Here is a 16,167-nt window from a genome sequence, read left to right as displayed (position 1 = left end):
GGCCTCCTCCATGTTAGTGTGTATTTTTTTTTATTTTATTTTTAGTTGATAACACAGCATTGTCTAGGCACTGCTCTTACCTCTTCTTCTTCCTCACCACTGAAGTCATTTGTTTCAGGAACTTGTGTGATTGTAATGCTTATATCTTATCAACAGCCCTGTGTTAATTTATAACTCCTAAGACTGTGATGGTAATAAGACACAGTGCCTTGAGAGGTGATAAGGTTATGAAGGCCATTGTTGTCTCCACAAAATTAAAATAAACCCCTCATTCTTTGTGTCATATGGGGGGAGAGGAGGAAGACTACCCCTGTGGCCAGGTTGCTATCACCCCCAAGATCTGTTGGCATCTTTATTTTGTACTTACATCCAGAACTGAGAAATAAATTCTGTCATTTGTAAGCCACCTTTCTGTAACATTGTGTTACAGTGGGCAGAGATAATAACCAGCAATTGCATGTCTCAGCACAGGGGCTCTCCTAAGACAAAATCCAGAGAAGTCAGGGATGCTTTAGGGCACTCCGGCTGCCCCTGTGAAGACAAGATAGTCACAGACTTCTCAATGCATCTAAGGCCCAGCACAACCATTTCTGTCTTCTAGCAGGATGCCCACAGCATACCTCCAGAAGCACTGCTTTGCCTTCTTTATCTGTCTTTTGTGTGCAGTAACATAAAAACTGTAAGTAATGAATTGTAATACCCAGATACTTAATCTTGGGTTCAGGTCGGAAAAAAGCTGTGCATAGGATATCTAAAAGGTTACATGATAGAGCTTTGGCTTTCTGCAGGATCAAAATATTTTTTAAATCAAATACAAACTATTAATAGGTATGACGTTCATTCCCTCAGTCCTTTTAAGGAAATCCTCCATGTACTTAAATGTCTCTGTGATCATTATCAGACACATAAACAACATTGTGTTTATTAAAGTTGTATGGCCACCAACTATGGCAAGGTTTTATGGTTTGCATAAGGTGACATTGTCTTAAAATTTTTATGCTGCACAACTTGCAAAGGTTTTATGAAGCTGATATAAAAAATCCATGGTACTCTCAAAGGAAGAAGTCAAGTTGATATACAGAAATGGATATTTGAGATTTGACGTCTGCATGGCAAGTTTAATCTAACCACTTTATGTATAAATGATATTTATTTAGTTTTCAGCACAAATACCCAATTATGGTATGATTTAGAAAATGGACAGAGAAGCAGTATAAACTCAACCCATTAAAGAAACAACTCTTCTGTCTGTGTGTTGGGGTGGGTAGTATTTTATCTTGTCTGTTTCCTAGTCTTTACCCAGACTGTAGACTCTATGAGGGCATAGTCATCTCTGTTTCACTGCTGTCATCATATTAGTCAACATAGTGTTCAATAAATATTTGTTAGATGTGGGAATAAATAAATGAGTAAATAATAAGGTCACATTAATTCTACTATAAACAGGAGGAAGACAAGCAAATGTCTAAAGGAAAGGATTTATTTTAGAGAACGACTATAAATTTTTGATCATATTAAATTCTAAATCTTAAAAAACTCTGATTATTTAGCAATTTTATTATTTCCAAAATTCATTAACTTCTCTTTGCAACTGGTCATTGTGGGTTGTTTCAAGTATTCTTACTTTAAATAGCCATGTGTGATGAGAAGGCAGTATTTTTAGTCAGATTGGTGCTTAACAAATCCTTTTTCAAATGCTGTCTCTTATCATCTTGCTTTCAGAAATTTATGGGCAATGGGGGGATTACTTACATCAGAAAAGGAAAAAAGGAATGTTAAACCAACCAACAAAACAAATCCCAAAGAACTTTTTACTAAAATCTTCTGCAGAGAATTACATCACATCTCTGTAATGGAGGAGCAGGGTCTGTAAATGATACATCAAATATGAGTGTGTAGAGCAGAGAATCAGGAGCCTACCAATGTGCTCACCTTTCTCCTTATCAGCCCACTTCTTCAGATAGATGATAGAATAGATGGATAGATAGATAAATAGATAGACAGAGAGACAGAAAGTTGAAAAAAGAGGGAGAAACTGAAAAACAAAATATCTCCTGTTTACAGGAAGGCAGGCAGATTCACCCATATGTACTTATAAGTGCCCTCAGCCAGGAGTCATTGGGTGTGACCTTAGCTGAGATGCCTAACAGTAGGGATATGGAACCTGAAGTGGCCACCTCTTATAGCCAGGCAGGACTCTCAATGGAAAGATAAGGACACCAAACTACTCACAAAACTTTTGACCCCAAATTTGTCCTGTCTCAAGAAATGCAGGCACAAAGATGGAACAGAGACTAAAGAAATGGACAACCAGTAACTGGCCCCAAATTGAGACCCATCCTATTGGCAAGCACTGGTCCCTGACACTATTTTTGATACCCTGATATGCCTAGCATGACTGTCCTCTGAGAGACTCTATGAGGCAGCTGACTGAAGCAGATAAAGGTACCCACAGCCAAACTTTGGAGGGAGGTCGGGGACTCTTATTGAACAGTTGAGGGAAGGATTAGAAGCATTGGAGGAGAACTCCATAGGAGCACAAGCAGAGCCAACTAATCTGGACCCCAGGAAACTATCAGATACTGAGCCACCAACCAAACAGCATACACAGGATGGGTCAAGGCCCCCAGAAAATTTGTAGCATATCTGCAGCTCAGTCTCCAGGTGGGTCCAACAACAACTGATCTGGGGGAGGGGGAAGCTGTCCCTAAGCTGTGGCCTGACTGTGAAATCAGTTCCCCAACAGGGCAGCTGTAACAGGCCTCAGTGGGAGAGGATACCTCTAACCCTGCAGAGACTTGATGTGCCAGGGTGGAGGGATACCCAAGGGGTTCTCTACTCTCTCAGAGAAGAATGAGGGGAGGATTGGGAAGGGATCCTGAGAGGAGGACCAGGAGGGGAAAGGTTTTGAAATTGTAAATTAGTGAATTAATTAATTATATATACAGTCCTATCCCAGTGGCTACATATTGTACTGAGTGTAGCCACTCCTCCAGTCCTGCTCACTGTGTACATCATCACAGTAGTACCACAGTGCTGCCTTTCATGGAACCCAGAGATTCTCTTGGTATCCAGGCAAAGTTACTGTTGATCCCAGGAACTTGCCTCATTTTTTTTTCTGTAGAGCTGCAGTAGTTGATATTTACAAACACTCACAGCCAGCCTGTTATGTCACTAATTCAATGCTGCAGCATGGTCCATATGTAACTGCAATGATGAGTTTTAATTGTCAATGTCATATGATCTAGAAAGAAGAGAATATCAATGAGGGACTGTCTAGAAGAGCTGAGCCTGAGTTCACGTCCATTAGTGACAGGTCTTGAATAAAATTTTAATTGATATGAGAAAACCTACCCTGCTGTATTTACAACCATTATCAGGACAAAGAATCCTGGAGTATGTAAGTATAGCCAGTGAGCAGAACACAAATAGGCGTGTGTTTATTTCGCTCTCTGCTTTTCACTGGGGAAATGACATGGTTTGAATCCCTATCTTGGCTTACCGAAAATGATGGGCTATAACCTGAAGTTGTAAGCCAAATAAACCCTTTCTTCATAAAGTTTTTCTAGCAGGGCATGTTACCACAGCAACCGAACACAAGACAGATCCAGTTTCTACATCCATATCCGCACAATGAAAGAACCATTTGAAACCTAATTCAAGTTCATCCAGTCTGGTTTTACACAACTTCCTCCTAAACTCTAGCAATGCTGTCAAATGATCCTTTCAATCACCACATTAAACAACTCAGCTGTACTTTGTCAGAAGCAGTTTAGCTAAGTGACACCTGAGATCAAGAAGGAAAAACTACTATCATCTACTATCATGATAGGCACTCATTTTGACATGACCAGTCATCTAGAATTATGGGAGCCATGACTGCCTACTACTATGTAACCTGCTGGTTTTCCTGGCAGTTCCCTGGCATCTATAATTAAACAAGCCCTTAGAGCATAGAATGCAACATTGCAACAGGACTATAGTCCCATGGACTTCCAAGAATTTGCCTGCAGCCTTTGATGTAAGCTTCAGATAAGACAGGCATATTCCAACTAAGGTGGCTTTTTGTCCTAACCACTATATATGACCTTCTTTCTAACCCAAGTCATAGAGATTCATCTGCTATTCTGCAGTCAGGAACAAACAAGCTCCCAATAAACTGTACTGCAGGCACTTGTGGATCGTCCTGCAGCTTTATTCAGTCTCAAGGGACATTGGACACAATCCTCATATAAAGCACATTGTTATTCCAGAAGAATGCTTTGCATTGTAGGAGGAAGGAAAACATTTCTTACTGTACTGGTTGGTTTTGTGTGTCAACTCAACACAGCTGGAGTTGTCACAGAGAAAGGAACCTCCTTTGAGAAAATGCCTCCATGAGATCCAGCTGTAAGGCATTTTCTCAATTAGTGATCAAGGGGGAGGGCCTAGCCCATTATGATAGGTGCCATCCATGGGCTGGTAGTCCTGAATTATATAAGGTTCCATGACTCAGTGTAGGGGAATTTGAGGGTGGGGAGGTGAGAGTGGTTGGGTGGGTGGAGGAACATCCTCATAGACACAGGGGAGGGTTGATGAGACAGGGGATTCCCAGAAGGAGGAATGGGAAAGGGGATAACATTTAAAATGAAAACAAAGAAAATATCCAAATTATCCATGGCCTGAGGTCAGTATTTCTATTTTGGTCAAGCTTCAAAAATGGCATATATAGCTTGATCATGCTAGCCTTTTTTGTCCTGGGAATGCTTTTATTCCTGCCCATCATGTTAAAGCTTTTCTTCAACAACATCAACATGTTGGCAACTAAGTAAATGGCTTGAACTTGAAAATGGATCCCCAGACAGAGTTATTAAATTAAGAGGCTGGCAAGCCAACTACAGGTAAGATTCTGCAAAGAGCCTTACCAACCTAAGACAGAAATACATTGCTTTTGATAATGCATATTCCATGATGGGTAAGGAAAACGTTCTTTTCCGAACAACCTAAGACAGGATCAGTTGTGTTAATGAAATAAAAAGGGGGAGAGGCAGAAAGCCTTTGGAGCTGATTGGCAGGAATATGACATTGACCATTGGCAGGAATATGACATTGGCCAAAGACAAGAAAGTAGGCTTCAGGCAAGAATCTGACATTAGGCTAGAACAAAGAAGTAATTTCAGGTAGGAATCTAAATCTTAGGCTAGAACAAAGAAGTAATCTCTGGCAGTAACCAAAATATTAGGCTAGAACAAAGAACTAACTTCAGGCAGGAATCTAAATTTTAGGCTAAAACAAGGAAGTAGGGAAGTAAACTCAGATACTTTGGTCATACTGATAAGCCCTTAGAAACAGTGATCACTGGAGTGTTCATGTAATTGGGTTTAATGCCTTGCTTTTCCTTTGATTATTTGTGTTTATTGTATTGCTTGTTTCTTGACTATTTGCATCTATTGTATTTTTAGACCCTTAACCTAGAACTGACCTTAATACATGCATGTAATCAAAATGGTATAAAAACATAAAGGAGGAGAGGGGGATGAAATAAAGTTTTCTCGGGAGGGAAAATGGGGGGGAAATGAATGACATCTGTATTCAAAATTAATAAAATATCCAATAAAAATGCAAAAAATGATAAATAAATAAATGAATAAATGAATAAATAAATAAATAAATAAATAAATAAATAAATAAATAAATAAGCTGAGCAAGCCAGGGGAAGCAAAACAGTAAGTACCATCCCTCTATGGCCTGTGCATCAGCTCCTGCTTCCTACCCTGTGTGAGTTCCTGTCCTGACTTCTTTTGGAGATGAACAGCAATGTGGCAGTGTAAGCTGAATAAACCCTTTCCTCCCCAACTTGTTTTTTAGTCATGATGTTTCGTGCGAGAATAGAAATCCTAAGACACTTACCTTTATACATTGTTTAATTAAAGGTATATTAAAGATATTAAAAAGATATTGGTACATTCTTTTTTAATTAAAAGGAAAGAAAATAGAATAAAAAGACACCATAAATAATGCAAGTGAGAAAACTGAAGAAACATAAAAGTAGAATAGAATTAAATATTCATCAAACACTAGTGACCTAGAATAAATTCTATGGTAATTCAGTGCACATAGATACAAACTCTTACATGCATATACATAGAAAGACAAAAAACTGGAGGCAAATAATAATGTAAGAGGGGGCATTTATAATAGGAATCGTGTACCTTGAAGTAAAAACAAAACATCAATGAAAGTAGACAATGTCATGTTTCTCAGCTTAACTAATCATTTAACAGATATAAGGAAGGAAAATCTTTACTAAAGATTTCAAGTCTTATACAATCAAATAGATATGCTTTTATACATAAACACAGTATATAAATGTATGGGTACATGGACACATGTACAGCCATACACATGCGCGCGCACACACACACACACACACACACACACACCTCCTCCAGGAAGCAAATCTTACTCATTTATTAAAAATAGATGGGACTTGGTTATATAACTCCAAATAGCAGGCCATGAAAAGGAAATATATTATTTTACCAGAGAAGAATCCAAGTTGAAAACTTATGTGATCAAGTATAACCTCTGATAAGTCAATAATAGGTGACTGGATAGCATTGCCCTCTTGGTATGGTAAGTATATATAAACTTTACAACTCTTTTCAAGAACCCAAGCCTCAGTATAATCATAAGGAACTGAACAAACCTCTAAAGAGTGCCTGGACAACTTTTTTCAGAAAACCCAAGCTATAAAATGCAAGGACATAAGGACAGTTAGAGTTGAGGGAGGTTGGGAGACAGAATAGCTAAATGTAGAGCCAATACCCTAGAAGGTGAAAAATCAGACACCTAATTATTTCTGAACTTTCTCTCCATCATCACACAGATATAAATTTTCTATTTATGCAACTTTTCTGTGGGTTTTGTGAGATCTTAACACTGAAGAAACCTAGGCTACTAATATAGGCTCATTTTTCAATTTTATATTTGCAACATTCTTCAAACTTGAATATATTTCAAATATTACACCATTTTAAAAGCAAGCTCTTTAAAATAAGGAAGAAGACAGAGATGTTCAGTAATGTATACAAGAACCTAGGAAGTTAAAAAGATGATGTAAGAATAAAAAAGAGAAAATTTTCCTTTAAAAATCCATATGGCATTTTGTATGAGTTCAAATTAACCCCCAAAACAATTATTAAATAAGTAAGAAAACAACAAGTTAATAGACTAATACAAAAAAATTGACTGCATTGCTGTGTAAACACAACATGTAACTAGAAAGTTTAATTTTGTAATGGAAATATAATCTATATAAAATATCAAAATAAAATGGGAATACATGATTAATCACCACAGCTGGGAGGCTGAGGTTGGCAAAGTACCATGATTTTGAGGACAGCCTGAGTCACACAGTAGACAGCCTGAGTCACATAGCAATAGAAAAATATCTATTCAAAACCTCAAAAATGAAACAAAAAGAAATCAAAAAATAAATGTAAATTACATACCTATGTACACATATGTGTGTACATATATGTGTGTATGTTTGTACATAAGACTTCTTTGAAGAAAAGTTTTAAAATTTATGAACATAAAAGGGGATCCCAATACACACAGCAACATGGTGTTACTCAAGTCAAGATTCTCCATGATTACAATATCAGATTTAGTCAAAATTTTCTAGAGATTTTAGGTAAATGAGCTAAAAATGTGAGTAGCTTGAAAGGAAAATTCACAAACTCTTTCCAAATAATATATTAAAAAGAAACAAAGCAGGCTCCATAAGCCTGTAATTGCACCTACTCGAGAAACTGAGGCAAGAAGATCATGGGTCAACTCTTGCTAGAGCTACAACAGTCAAAGACAGTCTGAGTAACTTACCCTCATTCTGTCTCCAAATAAAAAGAGCTGTGTGAAGCAGCTCAGTGGTAGAGTCATTGCCTAGCATGTGAGAGGTGCTAGGCCCAAGGCCTGTGTGATGGTTCTTTTTTCTTGTCTCCTGACCACATCTGGAATTAACTAAAACCCAAAGGGCTAGGTCCACAGGTGATAGATTTTCTTTTTTCTTTTAATTAAATCATTTAAAGTGAGAAAACCCATTTTAAATCTGAATCTCTTGAGGTGGGAAGATACACATTTAATCTGGGACACATCTTCAGGTAGTAAGTTCTCTTCACTCCTGTTGACAAGCCTGTTCCTTTACTGGCATTAGATCCTACATTTTGAAGACCAACTAAGACATCCAGCTCATGGACCAAACAACTACTTTATTCTTGAACTTTCTGTTGGTAGGCAGTCATTGATGTGCCAGTTCAACCACAGCCTGTAAGTCATTTTGATAAATCCCTCTCTATTATGTAGGATCTATCAACGTATCTCTCTATCTCTATATCTATCTATCTATCTATCTATCTATCTATCTATCTATCAGCTACCTGTCTATCATCTATTTGTCTATCATCAATCTATTGATTCATTCTATAAATTCTCTTCCTCTAGAAAATGCTAATACACTCTAGTAATGAAATTTTTAAAGACTATTTGTGAAAATATATTGAAAATTAAGGTAATCAAGACAGTTCCAAAGGAGAAAGCAAGTTGAGACACCTGTAACAGAAATGTCTGCTTTAGAAAGATAATTAAGGCAAAGACATACAGTAAGACAAATACTGCTACCAAAAGAATCAAGCAGTCCAGTATAGGAGATCCTTAGCACAAACCTACTATGTAAGCTGTCTGGCTTTGAATATCCCTGGTGAGAATGACTTTTTTAGTGAAGACTGCAAGCTATTACGTGCCCTGGTGAAAACCTGCACAATCACAGAAACATATGCCAGCAAGGCTTAAATATGAGGCACAAGATTTGAATAGCTGAACAGACAAAGGAAAATTATACCAGAGGCATGTGTAGGCATTTCAAAAAACAGGAAGCAAGAGTGGCGATTACTAAATATGAAAATAACTAAATTTCATGAGAATTGAAATTCATCAGAAAAAATTCCAAGTTACTGAGCATGTACTATTTCATATTTGTTATATTCTCAAAATTTGAAGAAAGGAACAAATTTAGTAAGAATAATATGAAATAGAAGTCCTTGTTTATGAGTGGTAAATGTTTAAAATGGTCAGTTATAAACAATTTAATTCTACTTAGTTAAATTGAGAATATAATATGTTACTCCCACTTTCTGACCATTCTTAGGTATGAATGAAAAGACTGCTTTCAGTGGTATAGAAAAATTCGAGCTATCCCAAAGATTCACTGACTTAGAGCAAACAGGAAAGATTGACTATGGGCAGGAGCTGTCACTCAGGGATACAGAGCTTAGAAGAACAAGACCTGCAATCAAGGAGGGACATCAAAGCCATAGGAAGGGTGGTTTCTTAAAGTCAAGCTCTATGCTAGATAAAAAGCTCTATGCTTTTGCTTATGGCAGGCAGGGTGACAGTTATCTTCTGATCAATAACTAAATGTATATATGTCTGTGTGTGTGTGTGTGTGTGTGTGTGTGTGTGTGTGTTACTTAAGCAACATACACACATATCATGCCCTCTTCTATAATATGTCAATCAGTTAAACAGAGGTCCACAGTGCCTCCATCTACTGATCTAAATTACTTATTTTCTACTCACTTGAGTAAACCCCAGACTCTTCATGTGTTTCACAAAATTTGGAATTCTTATTTACAGAAAAAAATATCTACATAAAAACCAAGAAACATGAGTTTTAAGTTGTGCTGAAGTACATAATTTGCATCAGTTTCCAGGCACCTGATGGTTTCTATCACCTACCTGATACTCTATATAATACAGTGCTAAACCCCAGTCATTTCAGGATAGTTCCTATTTCTGCTGGTTGACATTATACACAGAAAGAAAAAAAAATAATGCAAATCTCAGGTACTGAAAGAAGAAATGTGGTGAAAGGATGCAGATGATAAAGCTAAAAGTATTTTCTGTGCCCTGAAATATTTATTTATTATGTATGACAAAAAACAAAAAGTCTCTTTTAACTTGCATACCAAAGAAGACACAAGGAATCCAGAAAAGGCCATCAAGTCAAATATTTTCATGTTGCACAAATGGCATTGAAGTGAAAATTCTTAAGACCACAAAACCTTGACAAGTGTATCAACATGGTGTTGAAAGAGTAACATTCATCCAAATTACCGTAGATCATCTGTGTGGCTGAAATAAACCAGCTAACTGGATCTTGAATGCTACAGGGAACCATGGTGCATCCCCACCTTGCATGCTTATCTTGAATGTCAAATTCTGCTCTCCAGACTGTATGCCTTCCTCCTAATGAGACTCGAGCTTCTTAGTTTTGAATATATGTAATTAGGTATCAATGTATCATTTAAATAATATAAACCTGTAGATACAATTTTTGCTTAAGAAGTTGTGCTCACACACACACGTGTGTGTGCATATGTATGCATGTGTGTGTGTCTGAGTGTGATATATATATATAATATATATGATAATATATAATAATATATAATATTATTATATTATCATATATATTATATATATATATTGTATATATAATATAATAATATATATTATATATATCACACACACATATATATAATATTATATATATAAAATATTATATATATTTTATATATATAAAAGTGTGTGTGACTTCTGAGTGAACATGTGTGTGTGTGTTTGATAAGGGGTCTCTTGCACAGTTGCTTCTCTACCTTAATATTTTGAGACAGGATCTCTTTGGTTATATCTCACTGCTTCAGGTACCTAGACTGCTCAGAGTCCACTCTATTATGAGATTATATAGCAGCTACCCAACTGCTAGAGATCTGAAATCAGGTCCTTGTATAGTATGGACCTTATTTCCCACTGAGTCATCTTTCTTGCTCCCTTTAAATACTGTTTTTATTCATTTATTCATTATTATTTATTCATTCATGTTTTATTTATTTCATTGACTTGACTTTCAAGAAGCTCAAATATAAGATAAATCCCAATGGTAATTCACATTATGTAGTCTAGCTACAATCCTTTACATAGCTTTTATTCCCTCTTTCCTATAATATGCAGAAATACTCAGGTACACTGTTAGCCAAAGTTTTGCCAAATTGTGTAGGAAGAGGTAGACAGAAAGTAGTTACTGAATGTATGTATGCGTATGACTCTTCTAATAATTTTTTTTTAAAAAGACATTAGGTGAAATAAAAGTTGAACATATTTGTAAAATTAGGTTAGCCAAAGGTTCCATTTAAATGTATATTACAGAAGTGACTTGAAACCAGCAGTGTCACACACCGCTGGAACTTCACGTGTGTCACTCACTTGCATAGATCATCTTCTGGGTCTTCCAGCCCAAATCTCTCATCAAATGTCAGCTGGATCCGCACATTTTCATCTACTGCAACTAATCTCCATACCAGCACCATATTTCTTGGGTAAGTATGAGGAAACTTCGGACTGTGTATGCTCCCATTACCAGATATAGTGACAACTCTCTCATGCCGGGGATCTTGCACACCTAAACCAAAGACACAGACATAGACATATTGTTAGAACAGATAGATGTTTCCAAAATCACAGCCTTCAAAACAAGTGGGTAAATTTCACTCCAGGTGCTGAAGCCAAGCATGTCTCCTATAATATAAATCAAATATCACTCTTCTCAAAATCTGTCAAAAATATTTTTGAAGCTATATATTTTATACCGGAAAGAAAATAGAAAACTAGTCTTTCTAAATCTAGTTACTGATAAGTATAAATTACCAACATTTTTGACTCTAAATGAGTTGTTGTAATTCTATAACTTTCTATTATTATTATTTTTATTTTGAGACAGGATCCAATATAGCCCATGCTATTGACACACTCACTATAGAGCTGGGGGGCATACTTCTGATTATCCTGTGTCTAATTTCCTGTTGTTGAGATAATAGGTTTGAGGCATCAAGCCCAACAGTACAATTACCTATTAAAAATATACAAATCATGACTTATTTCCTAAATAAAAAAAAGAAATGATTGTATGGCTGACTAGAATGAACTTATTTCATAATTTACATTAATTATTTTATGATTAAATATGAAATAACTTGAAAAAAAGAAATGCGAAACTAAACAAGCTAAAATGGAACATTATACGTAGAGGTCACCAGCACCTCTCATATCAAATGAAACTGTCAACAGCAGACAACACCACAAGCATTCAGAGCTTCCTATCTGCTTTAAAAATCCCAGGTGCTTTCGAAACTGAGCCGACAAAGCGACATCACTAAGAATTTATTATTCAAGTCTTGATCAAGCTAGACCCAATATAAGCTTAGAATTTCACAGCCGCTGGAATTGCTAAAAGACTCCAAGTCTTACACAGCCTTCCAAAGCAATGGTTCTCAATCTGTGGATCATGATTTCTTTGGGCTTACATGTCAGATATTCTGCATGTGAGACATTTATATTGTGATTCATAACAGTAGCAAAATCACATTTAGGAGGTAGCAAAGGAAATAATTTCATAGTTGGGAGTCACCAGAACTTGAGGAATTATATCAGGGCTGGTGCATTACGAAGGCTGAGAACCACTGTCCCAAGGAGCAATGAGAGCAAAGCAGTGGCCTCTGGTTTTTTGTTTGTTTGTTTGTTTGTTTTGTTTTTGTTTTTCAGAAGAGCTCATGTCTGTCTAAAGACAAAAACATATAACCATCCTTGCATCACTTCTCTGTGCCTGAGTTTATCACTTTGAAATCTGACTGTTTAAAAGAAAAATATACCATACAGTATAATACTCCAGGCTCCCTGGCTGGAATATTTTTCTATCTGTAAAATGAGATATTCATATATCTCTCAAACTATATGCATAGCCCCCCAGTTGAGGGATGAGTCTACCCATTCATCTCAAAATTTCAAAACCAGAATTGTTACTGTCCGAAGGAAATGCAGGGACAAAAAATGGAGCAGAGACTGAAAGAAAGGCCATCCAGAGACCACCCTACATAGGGATCAATTCCTTCTGCAGATTCAAAACCCCTACACTATTGCTGATGCCAAGATGCACTTGCTGACAGGAGCCTGCTATGGCTGTTCCCTGAGAAGGTCTACCAGCACCTGACCAATATAAATGCAAATAGCCATAGCCAACCATAGGACTGAGCCCGGATACTTCAATGGAAGAGTTAGGACAATGACTGAAGGAGCTGAGGGGATTACAACCCTATAGGAAGAACAATATAAACTAACTAGACCACCCAGAGCCCTCAGGGACTAAACCACCAACTAAAGAGTATATATGGAGGGATTCATGGCTCCAGCTACATATGTAGCAGAAGCTGGCCTTATCTGACATCAATGGGAGGGGAGGGAGCCTTTATCCCCCAGTGTAGGGAGATGCTAGAGGGATGAGGCAGGAATGGGTGAGTAGGTGGAGAAACACACTCATAGAGGCAAAGGAGAGGGAGGAGGGGGGATGGGATGTAGGGGTTTTGGACGAGTAACCAGAAAGAGAGATATTATTTGAAATGTAAACAAACAAAATGATTAATAGAAATATTTAATATATGCTCTGCTATATCTCAAAATACCTTATATTCTATATATGGTTGATAAATATAGCAATCTTGTCATATACAAATTAGTGGTTCTCAAAATGTGGGTCATGACCCTTTTGGCCATCAAATGATCCATTCAAGGGGTTGCCTAAGACCATCAAGAAACACAGATATTTACACTACAAATCATAACCAGAGCAAATTACAGTTAGGAAGTACCAACAAAAATAATTTTATGATTGGGGGCATCACAACATGAGGATCTGTATGAAAGTGTCACAGCACTAGTAAGATTGAGAAACACTACTCTAGAACAAAACCTCTGGCTATTGAAATATTAGAACTCTATTTTCATAAACCCAGTCAAAAGTTTATGTCTAAACTTTCCATTTAATTTTTTTCACATTTATAATTTATGATTTCATTAAACATCATTTGAAAAAAAAAAACCTTAGCCTTTTTTTGTGGTCATAAGAATTACAATTTAAGTTAAAATTATAGCTTCTAAAATGTACATCAAAATGTGAGGAAAATGAGGTGTCCCACCGAACATATGTAATTTACAGGTGACAATCAATGCTTCCTGTAAACCTCAAACAACCAGGTCTATTATCAGAAGAAGAAAAAAGGAAAGAGAAAAAGAAAGAGGGTCCCCACACTCTACCAAATGAAAACTCTACACTAAAATTTTGTGGTTTTTACAGCCATCACTCCAAAAATATAACTTTTCTGGGAATGTAAGCATAAAGCAAGCAAGCAGTACTATACAGAGAATCTCCCTCATTTAACTAACTTTTGATTTGCTTACAGCCAGTGACCAACACACCCAAACTACAATAAAACATATGCTTGAAGTTAAATGACTCAGCCACCAACATAAAATCTTGCAATGTGCATGAAATAACAAATCTTGTATGTTTTAAGCAAAAGGAAAACTACATAAAAGCATTGATTTGTTTTGTTTTTAGAATTCATGATTATAGCTAATGTCATATTATCTGGCCCAAACCCTCTTATGGCAACAGCATTATGATTTAAAACAAGGCCAGGTAGCGGTGTTGTACACCTTTGATCCCAGCACTTGGGAGACAGAGGCAGATGGTTCTCTAATTTTGAGGCTAGTCTGGTCTACAGACCAAGTGCCAGAAACACCTTATCTCAAACAACAGAATCAACCAAACAAGCAAACAAACAAAGAAACAAAACCCCCAAACTAAAATGAGTCAATGTCAGGGGAAAAGGAAAGAACAGAGATTAATAATGCAAGCACTGTAAAACCACTGGCTATACATATGCAGAAGCAACTCAGCTCTATATTCATTTGACCAGTTTAATATTAAAATCAAAAAAATCCCTTCTTATCTTCCACAAATTATGTGATTGACTCCTTTAGAGGCATATCTACTATGTTTGACAGAGAATGATAGAGCAGGAAGATCATAAAATCAACAAAAATTGTAACATTTCAACATGTGTTATTGATAATGATAACATTTGAATGGTTTGTTGACAATATGTAACTCAAGACAAGAGACAATCATTCTTGCCTGTTTGTCCCACAGACACTTCTGAGTTCTGGGATTATAAGAATATGTCATCAAACCAGGTCTAGTAAATTAATATTTTACCATAATATTAGCAAAAAAAGAACTGCAGGGTTTAAAGTTTGGTAAATAGAATCTGGCGTCATCTGTGAACTCTAACATGTTCTGTGTCTGTCTGACAGCAAGTCATGGCCCACAGGCTGGCAGACTTCACAGATGGCCTGTGAAATGTGCAGTGTGCTTGATTCCAAGTACATGTTATTTTTAAATGTTCAAAAAACACTTCTTTATGAATCACAGTGTCTCTTCCTAATTCCCATTTGACAAGCTCTTTAGTCTCATTTATGCTTTGGTTTGCTTGTGTCTTTGATGACGTATTTACGTATTTCCTTTGTGCCCTATTATCCTTCCTTATCTTCATCTAGATGGTTTGTTTACATGGCTAATTAACAAGTTTCATTTAAAAAATCCCGGAAACCCTGTAAAATACAACATGGATATTTCGAACACGTATGTTCATTGAGTCCAGGAACAAAACTTGGGGTTTTATTTTTTCTATAAAAATTAGAATAATGCTGCCTTCCCTTTATTGAATTCTTCAAAGGCAAAATCAAACTTCACAGCAAAATCAACACTTCCTTTCCATATTCTCGGTATAGAAGAGCCCCCAAAGCACTCTTGATGTCTTGCGTTCTGAATAAGGATAACTGCATAAGATAATACCCGAGACAGGAACCTTAAGGTCTAGCTTCAGTGTTGCCATTCCTTTTCCCATTGTTTTACCAAAACCTACCATTTTGCTCTGTCTTTAACACCATAGCAGAGTAAGACAGAGACGATCAACAAGATTAGTGCTAACTATCACAGTTTACAGTCAGGAGAGCAAATGACAACTCACCAAGTGAAAGAAGGGATTGCTATATTTAGTACACCAAAAAAATACATATATATAATTATTTTAAAAAAATGACCAGTTGAGGTTCTTGAACTTGCTCTAGCTGACTCACTTTTGTCCCCTCTAAAAGGAGTAAACAAGCAGAAGAACTACTCAGCCACTTTGAGACATTAGAGACTAAACAAAGCCTAGTCCTCTTATCATGGTAAAT

General features: G+C 36.6%; 1 protein-coding gene across 2 annotated transcripts in view; it reads right to left on the bottom strand.

Moving 5' to 3' along the window:
• Positions 1-16,167, bottom strand: part of Pdgfc (platelet derived growth factor C) — a 162,334-nt gene that overhangs the window by 62,604 nt on the left and 83,563 nt on the right. For both annotated transcript variants that reach the window (XM_034501241.2, XM_034501242.2), the window contains one exon: positions 11,302-11,497. In XM_034501241.2, coding sequence (XP_034357132.1) covers positions 11,302-11,497 — 196 coding nt within the window. The remainder of the gene's footprint in view (positions 1-11,301; positions 11,498-16,167) is intronic.

The sequence above is a fragment of the Arvicanthis niloticus genome, chromosome 4 (genome assembly GCF_011762505.2).
Source record: "Arvicanthis niloticus isolate mArvNil1 chromosome 4, mArvNil1.pat.X, whole genome shotgun sequence".
In the NCBI taxonomy this organism is placed as follows: Eukaryota; Metazoa; Chordata; class Mammalia; order Rodentia; family Muridae; genus Arvicanthis; species Arvicanthis niloticus.
This window is presented reverse-complemented; position numbering and strand designations above follow the sequence as displayed.